The sequence below is a fragment of the Labrus bergylta genome, chromosome 6 (genome assembly GCF_963930695.1).
Source record: "Labrus bergylta chromosome 6, fLabBer1.1, whole genome shotgun sequence".
NCBI classification, from domain to species: Eukaryota; Metazoa; Chordata; class Actinopteri; order Labriformes; family Labridae; genus Labrus; species Labrus bergylta.
Genome location: NC_089200.1, coordinates 9,738,780 through 9,750,473, shown reverse-complemented (window position 1 = coordinate 9,750,473; position 11,694 = coordinate 9,738,780). Strand labels below are relative to the sequence as shown.

The 11,694-nt window shown below is 40.6% G+C and overlaps 1 protein-coding gene across 1 annotated transcript; it reads left to right on the top strand.

The window, feature by feature from the left end:
• Positions 1 to 228: 228 nt before the first annotated feature.
• Positions 229 to 9,919, top strand: pycr3 (pyrroline-5-carboxylate reductase 3). The gene is made up of 7 exons (XM_020637246.3): positions 229 to 1,041; positions 4,494 to 4,587; positions 4,669 to 4,733; positions 6,574 to 6,753; positions 6,836 to 7,048; positions 7,948 to 8,040; positions 9,049 to 9,919. Exons 1-7 carry the CDS (start codon positions 583 to 585, stop codon positions 9,244 to 9,246), a joined length of 1,302 nt encoding a protein of 433 aa, XP_020492902.1. The 5' UTR covers positions 229 to 582; the 3' UTR covers positions 9,247 to 9,919.
• The last annotated feature ends 1,775 nt before the right edge of the window (positions 9,920 to 11,694 follow it).

Below are 11,694 nucleotides of genomic sequence, written 5' to 3'. Positions count from 1 at the left end.
ACGCGTGGAATGTGTGGACGAGGACGCTGACGGCGCCGCCCGGCTGGCAACAGCAAAAAATTAAGATACAACAAAACAAGAACAACAACAACACAGCGCCTGCTCTCGGGACCTCTGCTGGATTCTCCGGGTGTTCCCAAACTCACTGACAGATTGAATCAAACTACACTTTGAGCTGTCGGACATCAGATAATCTGGAAGCCCACCAGGTGAATACATACCCTGCCATCAGCAGCGTGTTTTTTTTCTCCCCCCCCCACAGCATCGCCTGACATCGTGTTTATGTCACTCCGTGTTATTTTATGGTTGTCCAGTCTGCAACCACTACACGTGCGTTGTATTCCTAATCTCATCCGTGGTGGATTATGTTCCGGCTGTGTCTAGCTAGATGCAGCAGCAGCAGCAGCAGCAGCAGGGCTACAATCCGGCTGTTTTAAAAATCGAGGCTTTTGAGATTTTTTTTTTTTTACAGGCGCGTTTCTTCCGGGTATTTACGTTCAGATTTGAGCTAACATGCTAGCGACGCGTTAGCATCGTTGGAACGTTGGACTCAGTGTCGCGAGCTTGCGAGGCTGCGTTGCCATGACAATGGAAGACCCCGGAATCAAGAAGCAGAACTGGGACGTGAAGGAGACCGAGTTGTTCCTGGAAATCCTCAAAGAGCTCGATATGGAGAAGTGCTTGGACGGCAGGAAAGTGAGGAATGCTAAGATCTTCAAAGTGGCACACAGGAGGATGACAGCGGCCGGGTATCAGAGATCTGTGGACCAGTTGAAGTTCCGATGGAAACTTCTCAAAAGTGCGTACTACAAGCGCAAGAGAGAGCCAAACTCCTCCGCGCCGACCAAAATACAAGGCTGGTGGAGGTATGAGAAGACAATGGTTGATATCATGGAGTCCAGGCACCCCCTTGTCGAAGCGGGGGTGCACTCGGACAGGAACGATGAAGGGACAGAAGAGTCGGATGGAGATGCGTCGATGCTGCACTGGCCGCAGCCCTGCGCGGATAATGCTAACCAGAGCCTGAACCTGGATTTAATTGTAGGGGTGACACCGTGGGTGCGATGTAGTTTGTACGGAAGACGATTAGGACCAAAGATGAGGAATGTGTAATGAAAGGAGGAAGACTTTTTTTTTTTTTTCCGTAATGCACTTCGAGAAAAATGTAAAAATATCGAGAATAAAAGGCAAAATGTGGAGAAAAAAGTTTAAATGTGGAGAAAAATGTCAAGAATAAAATTTAAAGTAGAGAAAAAAAAAAGTCGAAATGTGTCAATTCAAATTGTTATGTCAAGAAATAAAGTCAGAGTTGAGAAAGGTAGAATAAGAAATTTTAAGACAAAAATTCAAAACTTTGAGAAAAGAAAAAATGACGAAAATAAAACTGAAATGTTGAGAATAAAGTCTAAATGTCAAAATTCAAATTGGTCTTAGGAAGGACGTCAAAATGTCGAGAACACGATTAAAGTCGAGCAAAAAGTCAACATGTCGAGAATAATGTCGAAATGTGTATTTCAAGAAAAAAAGTCAAAGTTGACAAAAAAAGGTTAAACGCCAAATACGAAATTTTTAGAAAAAAAAATCAAAAGTTTGAGAAAATAAACCGAAATGTCGAGAATGAAGTGCAAATGTCGAAATTCAAATTGTCAGGAAAAAATTTCAAAAGTTTGAGAAAAGACAAAATTTCATTTCGAGAAAATAGTCAAAATGAAAATAAGACATTTTGAGAAATATGTTCAAATGTTGAAAATGAAATCGATATGTCGAGAGAGAAAAAAAATGTGAATAAGAAATTTTGAGAAAGTCAAAATGTTGAGAATTAAGTTGAAATACAATTTTGTGACACTGACTTCTTTCTCAAAGTTGTATTTCACTTTTATTCTCAAGATCCCAACTTCTTTTTCTCAGCAGTTCAACTTCTTTCTCAACTTGCAGTGCATAATGAAAAGAACTCTTCCTTCTCTCTTTATTTGTTTCTCATGCCTGGCTCTTGTCCTCTTCTTTAAGTCTGTCATCAGATCATAACTGTGGTTGCATTTCCTTCATGTGTTTCCAGATGCATGCATCCATTTCCAAACTGTGCGTGAACATTTCTGCAGGTTCACTTTGCAAAAAGTGAATGTGTCCAGATACAACAGTCCTCCAATAATCTTATATTTATGATCTTTTGAATGCTTAGTTTTTTAATAGAGGTGTTGGTTCAGCTTCATGGTCATTTTGGAGGTTTATAGATTTATAAAAAAAATGTGAATACCGGGGTCATAGTATCAAATATTCTCAAGTTCATGAGAGAGTGGAATATATTTCTAGGCAGTTGAGTAAAGCTGCATTAGTTTGACCTTATCGACCTTATGTGCTGAGTCTAAATTACTATGGTACAAAAGCCTAAGTATTTTAATCCCTCCGTATCCAGAGGTTTCTGTCCTGTTACTCTCCCATGATTGGTCGATTTATTTCTAAATCCATAAATTATGATTTTTTTTATGCCGAAAGAAGCACGTTAAGGTTAATTACGTTAGAGGAAAAAAAAACATGGTATAACAATGAGTTGTCATTGTTTATCGTACTTCCATGTGAAGCATAAATCTGATCACCCCCAGCTTTAGCAGCCACCTCCCTGCTGAAACATAATCAGGTTACACGCTCGATGGATAAATCAGATTAGGTTCCTGTGCTGCAGAAACCCGCTCTTTTAGCCCTGTAAAGTCTTTGAGGATTACGTTTGCAATGCCCTAGATGGGGAAACCAGGCTGTGGCAGCAGCTATGAATGAGGGAGGAGGAGGACGGAGAAATCTGATTACTCACCAACTGTCCAGCAGGATTTTCTATGCTATCTGGTTTCCTGCTTTAACCTGATTTCTCCCGTTAATCCGGTCTCTTGCATGCATGTGAACCTAGTCGAGAGTTACAATGCATCTCCTTGCTGCCATATGGGAGTCAAGAAATGACATATTTCTCTTGAAGTGATAAAACTCATTTCACAGTACGTTATACAGTGAAGACATTAAATATCTGTTGGAGTGCACAGACGAAGTATAGATCTAGTCAAGTCTATTCGTTTTGCACATTTTACACAAGTCGAAACGTTGCCAGCTATAAAGAAGGAAGCACGTCTCCCCCTTTTTAACCTCAGAAGATAAGATATTCTTCATAATAGTTCAGCTGTTTTTAAAAAAAGTTTACATGTATGTAAGACAAAGTTGCATATTCAGTCTGTACATGTTTTTTTATTTTCCTGTAGACAAAAGAGAGACGAAAGCTGTTTTCACATCTGCACTCCTGAAAATATCTAGATCATTTCAGGTGGACTGCTCTGGATATTCTCCTGACATACTGGAGAACAGAAAACATAATGCAGCCTTTTAATCATGTGCATTCAGATCGTAGCCGTCCCGTGCAGACACTCACAATGCAGCAGGCACAGTATTTAAACGTCACCACGCTCCCTTGTTGGCTCGAGTCAGATTTTTAAAGGGCTGCATGTCGGTGTCAAAAAATGAAAAGTGCGGTTTACCTGTCAACGGAAAAGTTTTCAATTTGTTTCTTTTGATCAACCATCAGTTCCAAACCCAAATAGCATTTATTTACTTTCATTAGAAGAAAAACATCCGATCCTCACGTTTGAGAAGTCAGAATAAGAGATTCTTAAAGAGGCTATATGTAACTTTTTACATGTATAAATCGTTGTCTATCGCCCATTAATTAAGCGAACAGTTAACTGATGTGAAAAAGTAGATGTTCACTGTCCATCTGTGTTGCCTGTATCAAATTTTTCCCCGGGTCGTATTTTTTTCCGCGAAAGTGTCTGGACATTTTATGCACGTTCTCAACGTCCTCCTCACTCCGCTCCGCTTACAGAGATCAACAGTACAAACTCATCACACACTCCCGCTAGAGCCAGAGGCCACCTTCCACACTATCCACTCTTAAGAGCTCTCAAAGGTGGACAAACTCATCACACACTCCCGTTCTCAGCCAGTGCCTGCCTGTCGTTTGTAGGATGGAGAATGAATACAGACACACAGACTCCTTCACAGACTTTCACACGTGTATGACCACTTATCTCCTCTGAAAACATTATGCCAGTAAATATCCAGTGTTTCTCGGCCGATGATGATGCTCGTTTGTGTACGTACAAGCACGTATGACGAGCACGCGAGGGAGAGCGAGCAACAGGTTACTGCTGCAGTTCGCCTAACGACCTCGCTGCAAAAGCAGAATTTTTGAAAGTTACATATAGCCCCTTTAAAGGGCTTATTTGCTTGAAATACTTTCCAGATTTAAAAATGTTCTTAATAATTGTCTCATTAATTAAAGCAGCTGTAATAACTTTAGTGTTTTGTATATAACACAGTTGGGATGTTTATGTGGTTGCCGTGGAAACAGGTCATGAACAGTTTTGTGTTGTCGGTCGTCCTGTGATTTTAAGGTGGTTGTTAAACTTTAATACCGTGTGCTGTTGATGTTTGACTCTCCCGTCCTTTTCCTTCAGATCAAAATGGACCCTGAGATGGACACTCAGCTGAAGATCGGCTTCATCGGTGCTGGGAACATGGCCTTTGGCATCGCTAAGGGCATCTTGTCTGGTGAGTCAGTGAAGAGTCTCTGAAACAGCACTAGTGGTTTGAGGTCGAGGTGTTTATTAACAGTCTCCTGTTCCCTAACAGGAAATGTTCTCCCTTTAAACATCCGAGTGAGCGCTCCCTCCTCCAGGAACCTCGGACGCTTTCAGGTATTTTCCTTCTTCTTTACTTTTCAGTTCTCTTTTTTTATTCTTTTTTTTTTTTTTTAACGGTTTATTTTTTGGCTTTTTATGCCTTTTATTAGAAAGACGGGACAATAGATTCAGAAATCAGAGAGTGAGTGTGGAATGACATGCAGGACAGGAGCCACAGGGCAGATTCTTACTAAGGCTACTGGTGCTCCTTCTGTTGTCATTTATACAGACTGAGTTGCAGGATACTTAATAGTTGTGTTTAGGATCACAGTTACTGTTTATAATCAGTTATCCTTGAGGGATGTTTGTCCTACAAACTAACCCAGCACAGTCCTGCACGTGTCTTTTCTTCTTTTTCATCGTCTGAGTAGAGAGAGCAGTTTGCATGTCATGCATGTTAAATTGGTTTTATTTAGAGACCTTAAAGCTCCTGTGATTTGTTATTATCTGGTTATAAAACAGACTTGGAATTAAAACTGATGTCTCTACATGAGCCACAAAAGCAAACACGTCCATCATCACAAATTCTGTTTCCACATCGTTATTTTAACTGCCTGAATCTGCTGCCACAGGGTACAGTATGTGTACATTAAGAGATTGACAGCATGTTGAAACAGCCTTTCATGCTCCATTGCAAAGATTCACAGAGAGGGATATAAATGACTGCTAAAAGACAGTCAAAAAGACAGTCAAAAAGATGACTTACACGTGCATAGGCAAAAGTCAACAAAGAGATTACAGATTAGAGATTTGTCCACTGGGGTCATCGAAATCAGACCCCAAAGTTCCTCACTGGAGTTTTAAATCGTGCTGTAAAGAAGGTGCCATCATTGTGCTAGGTTTGCTTTTTGAACTAAGCTACGGCCAAATATTGCAGCCCGCTGTGTGATTTTACACAGCGTGCAAACTGACATGCAACACAATGATGTGTGCGTCGAGTGTGCCATGAAAGCAACAACAACAAAAATAACACAAATTCATTTTTTGATACGTTAACAATATAGCCTAATAATAATTGCAGGTATTCAAAACATGAATATATGCTGACGATTATAAGCAAAACGGATAAATAACCTCATATTACATCATGGTCTGCATGAATACTTGATTCTGATTGGCTGAAGGGTGTCACATGGGTGTGCATTAACTTATGATATATGTACACCTTGGAGAAGTAGTTCCAGTTAAACAGTCTGTTCCTTGTTCCAAATGGATGTACTGCAGAAGATGGTATCTAAGATGAGTTGCCATAGCAACAGAGACGCAGACAAATCCTCTGTGTATGATTTAATTACAACAAAATAACCAACTACCGTACATAGCCTACAAAAATTAGGGATTTTGTTAAACCGTTTTTTGGTGAATACAAAACACTGATTCGGACGCAGGTGAGGAAAGAGAAGAAAAAAAGAAGAGAGAGAAACGGCACATTGGAAGAATTAAATTAACTAGAGGAGGAGAAGGATGAGATCAGCATTCTGCTTGATTTCTTCTAGCAATGAGGACCAAACATAAATACATGTTATCAATATGTCAGCCCATAAAAAAATTGTCCTCCAGCCCTCAGTGATGTTTGGCACAACCAACAAATGGTAATCCATATATACTGGATTAAAGATAAGACAGGAAAAAAGAAAAGCAGTAAATCCTCTCAATGGAGCAGCATGGACCAATTACTGTGTAGGGGTGGGCTGGGGGAATGATTCATTTTATTTCTCTTAAATAGTTCCTTTTTTATCGATGCATTTTCAATCAACAAGTTGAACACATTGTTAGTCTTAGCCGTGGATATGTTGTGTTTGTAAACGCAGGTTTGACATATTGCTCAGTAATCTCCATTTCTGTTGTTTTTCAGGAGCTCGGGATTCCCGTCACTCACTCCAACGTAGAGGTGGTCTGCGGCTCGGATGTGGTTTTTGTGGCGGTCAAACCTCACCTGGTTCCCCGGGTTTTCAGCGAGGTCTCACAATTCATCACTGACCGTCACATTATTGTGTCTGTGGCTGCAGGAGTGACTCTGGCAACACTAGAGGAGGTGAGGCACCGGCCTGCATGGCGGTGTGATTGTCCGAGTAAACAGGAGCTCTAAAGTAACGCTCCTTCCTTTTGTTTCCCAGCTCCTGCCAGAGAATGCAGTCGTCATCAGACTGATGCCAAATCTCCCGTGTGTGCTTCAAGAGGGGGCTCTCCTGTTCACCCGCGGGTCCCGAGCAAAAGACGAGGACGCAGCTCTGCTTCGCACCTTGCTGCACCGCTGCGGTTTGGTGGAGGAAGGACCCGAAGCCTGGATCGACATCCACACGGGACTGAGCGGGAGTGGAGTCGCCTTTGTAAGGGTTTCAGGATTGTTTAATGCGTTTAGAGGGAAGATTTTGTAACTGCTGGCAGACTAATAGGACTTTATCGAAACAGAGGAGTTGATTACTAATGAGATTCGGATAAGTAATTAATTTAAGGACATTGCTCTAATTACAGTGGTCAGTTGCAAACAAGCCCAAGGCTGTTCACAGACGGCTGTGTATGGCATGTGGTAAATCACATCAAGATGAACTGACAACAAATCAAACCGGCATAAGGCTGCAACAGGTTTTTGTTTTTTAATATTGCCTTCACATTCTGACAGCAATTAAAACATGAGCGCCTGCTGTCAGGAAGTGATCGCTCTGATAAAAACTAAATAGCATCTGTCGCTTGTCGCAGGTGTCCATTTTTTTTTTCTTCCCATTTTGCTCGATCCAAAGGATTGGACAGTTTTCCCACCCGTCTCTTCACACACACATTCACGTCCTCTGCAGGGTCAGTGTGCATGTGCAGAGTCAAAAGCTAAAGCTAGCGTCATGGTCGCACAAGAAAGCACTCCGTCTCGCAAACTTCCCCAAATCCACCTTTATCCTCTCTTCTGCTGGGCTCAGGATAATCAGCTTTTTTAATCAAAGCTAATCCAATCCTACTCAGAAGTTTTTACACAACACACACTGAAGGTTTAATCATGAGGAAAACAAACGGGGATTACCTGATCTAATCTGATTTCGGAATCCTTTTAATTCCTTCCAACAACCCCATTTTCGAGATTAGATCCAATCCTGTAGCGATAATCTGATCAGATTACTTTTTTAAATAAGAGGACCGTTGTGATTGTCACTCATGTGATCTCTCTCTGTCTTTCTCTATGTCTCTCATGCTCTCTCTCTCTCTCTCTATCTCTCTCTCTCTCTCTCTCTCTCTGCAGGTCTATCTGTTTGCTGAAGCGCTGGCAGAAGGAGCTGTTAAAATGGGCATGCCGGGTGTTCTTGCTCACAGAATCGCATCTCAGACTATTTTGGTCAGTTTTGACTTCATCCTGATGGTTTTTTTTTTTTTTTTTGTCTGTGCTGTTAATCTGTTTTTGTCAGCTCGATAAATGAACCATATGAACCAGGGGAGGACATGAAGTTAGATTAGTTTTTAAAGCTCACTGGCCCCACCTTTGTGACCACAGACCCAGGAACATTACTTTTGAATTGTAAAGTAACAATCAACAATTTACTCTTTAACCAATCTGATGCAAAAGTAATTCTTCAAATAGTTCTTCTCATATGACATATTCTGTATTTAATCCTTGTATTTTGTTTTCTCATATTTATTCACCATGCTGGTAGCTGTAGCTGGTTTATCTAGTTGATATAAATGAGGTTGTGGCACAGCAGTCATTGTTTGTGTGATCACCTCTCGCTGAGTCTCTCCTCTGTGTGAGAAACTCTTAAAGTCCTCCTCGCAGAGCTTCACTTGAGGAGCTCTCGTAAAGGTTGAGATGCTTGTTGAATAACTTGACATCTTTACCAGGATCTTGTCAGGATTCTTAGAAAATGTCACTTTAGGATAAAATCTTTGTACGAAGGCAGCTTTGTGAATACAGCTGCCTGATCTTTCTGTAGCCTGCTCATCTTCCTTGTCTGCATATGTCGGCATTTATCAGCAGACTAAATGTTTAGCTGCAGTGGGTTCCAGCTCCAGCTCTCTGCAACTGTGGCTGGAACTTTTCTCTCTTCTGTTTTCTTATTCTCTGTCACTCGTGTCTTAACAGTGTTTTTGTTTTTATCTTTAAATACTCATTTGAGACCGGCTTTTGGTCGGGATCCGGTGGTTTCAAAAACAGCTTTACCAAGCTAGTTTTTTATGAGAATGTGTTACTGTTTTTTTTTTTATTTTCAAGGCAATATTTTAACTGGCCTGAGCAGGACAGCGGAATGTGCAATCTGCAGGCTCGGACTCTGTCAATCAATCCAGATATAATGTCGAGCCCTGCATGAACCCTTCGTGATTATTCAGTTTATGTTCCTTTCTTTTCCAGGGTGCTGGGAGAGTGTTACGTGAATCCGGGAAGCATCCGGCTCAGCTCCGCTCTGAGGTCTGCACCCCGGGGGGAACAACCATCTACGGGCTTCACACGCTGGAGCAGGGCGGACTGAGGGCGACCACCATGAGCGCCGTGGAGTCTGCCACCGAGAGAGCCAGGGAGTTCGGCCGAAAGTCGGGGAGCAAAAAATGACACTTAACTTTTTGGCCACCACTCAAAAAGGACTCAAAATAAACTTCCCAATGAACTCAATTATGAACTCAATAAATCAGCATGAAACGCAAAGAAAAAAGGACCTGTTGAATGAAGTTTCCCTCTCAGACAAGTTCAGTTCATTCTCTATTTTCATGGTTTAGCCCTCAGAGATGAGCTGTGAGCAAAAAGGAAATGTTGGCTTAAACTTGACTTTCACTCAGAAAAGTAAATTATTGGATGATAACCTTGTAATTTATTTAAATATATGGCAACTTTTACATGCTGGCTAAGATCTAATCTAAGTGTTAAGGCACAAACAGGACTGTGTCACCCACATGTCATGTACACATTGTTCATCACAATATAAAATTCACAGTATTTGTTTACGTGTCATGTTTAATGAAGGCCATGTTAGCCTGTGCCTTCGACTACAGTAGAAACATGGACGTGTTAGAATCATGAACCCATTCGACAAAGAGTCAGTCAGACCAAAAAGCAACTTTGAAAACCTCAAATGTGATTGAATGCCTTAGTAGTAGACACGATTGGTTGATCATTTGCAGGTAATGTGGGCGGCTGCAGCTTCTCTTAAAGATGTTATCATCTGGATGTTGACTGAATTCTTAATGCAAAGTGTGTAGAGTTTTCATAAAGTGTCAAATGAACCATCCTTCTTTGTGCATCGCCTTCCTTTTGTTGGAGTGAAGCTGAGGTCTGAATACAGCCAGATGTTTTACATTTAGACATCAACTATAGATGCTAAAATTCCAAGTACAAGCAATAAAATATATTGTGTCCAAGCAGAGAAATTAAATCTGTTTGATGGATGGATTTGCGATAGTATTGTTTTGGGTTTTCATTGTCAAGCAAAGCGCCAAACCTGTTCTGGTTCAAGCTTCTCCATCGTTAGTATTTGTTGCTCTTCTCTGTTTTGTGCGACTAAAATCTTGGTTTTTGGACCCTTGGTTACAAAAAACACCATCAAGAAACTGTGAAAAGTATTTTTTTCAATAACTTAATCAACTAAATATGTAAATTATTTTCAGATCATCTAATAATGAATCTAGGGCCTGACTGATATGGGATTTTTGGGGGATGATAGCGATATTGACATTGGGTATAGAAAAACACCCTGATACTGATATGTCAGCTGATATCTTTCTTAGCTCTAACTCTTCCTAGTTACCAAACACTTGTGGAAAAGATTTATAATGAAGACAGGATGGTCACTCAACTGGGAAGTAAGCATGTACCTGCATCACTACTTCACACTCTGGGGAGTGATGATGCTTGTTGGTATCCATGCAGCGCCCTCTGCTGGTGACAGACCAAAAGACAACTGTTAGTGTAATTCAAGTATACTCAACTATTTGACTGTTGATAAAATATATACTCTACTCTATACTCTAGATATAAATATGTACTCTGTGAATTAACGTGAGCAGTAACAACAAGGATTTAAGAGGCTTTATAAATCCCTTAAAAAAAATGAAGGGATGAAACATTAGGAAATGTAATGGGTTGATTAGGAGCACATCTGTACTCCCTTGCTGCTAGGTTCCCAATGTAAATATCTTCATAAAATGAAAGACCTTTAAAAAGATGATTTGTCTGCATTTTTTTTTTCCTTTGTGGCAAATGTTTAATTTTTTATATACTTTTTTATTTCACATACTTTATTAATCCATGAGAGGAAACTCTGGTTTACACTCTGTTATTGAGAGACATGTTTCTCACACACATAATCCTGAAATACACACATGAACAAACAGAACATTGACATTGAGAAAATGGTTAGATGTCAGAGTGGGGCTGTTGGGGTTTCAGTGCCTTGCTCCAGGGCATCTCAGCAGTACTCAGGACCTGGCACCCCTCCAGCTACCAGACCATAAAGGGACATAAGCCAGTGACCCTCCAGTTCCCAACCCCAAGTACCTACAGGCTGAGCTACTACTGCCACCTGCAAATTATGTTTCCCTGTGTCAATACATCCATACTTAATGATACCATAAATAATCTACATTATTTTTTAAAGATGCATACTATCTAGAGAGTACAGGAGCTTTAAAAAACCCACAGATGTTGTCCATTCAGATTCACATGTTTCTCAAGTCAATTTGGCATCGTGTAAAGATGCCGCGGTATTTTGAAACAGGTATTAGATTTTTACTGGAATCATATTGAATTAAAAAAAATCTCTGCTGCCTAATGAGGTGATACTCCTGTTCACCCTCAAAGTCATCTGCATTTGCTCTTTTGCAATTGGAGTTGCAAAGACTACCCTCCTTACATATCTTTTGCAATGTTGGTTCAACATAGTAACCTCAGAAATTACGGGCCCAAAGTCTTTCTTGCATCACAGGTGTAAGAGTTGAGGAAAAAAGTTTTTACAGCAGCAACAACAGAAGCTGTCATAAAGAGTAAAAGCTTGTGACACTACAGGGC

Coding starts and splice junctions, on each gene's coding strand:
- pycr3 (XM_020637246.3), top strand. CDS start 583: ATGACAATGGAAGACCCCGGAATCAAGAAGCAGAACTGGGACGTGAAG. Junction 1,042..4,493: donor GCCTGAACCTGGATTTAATT/GTAGGGGTGACA, acceptor CTTTTCCTTCAG/ATCAAAATGGACCCTGAGAT. Junction 6,754..6,835: donor CTCTGGCAACACTAGAGGAG/GTGAGGCACCGG, acceptor TTTGTTTCCCAG/CTCCTGCCAGAGAATGCAGT.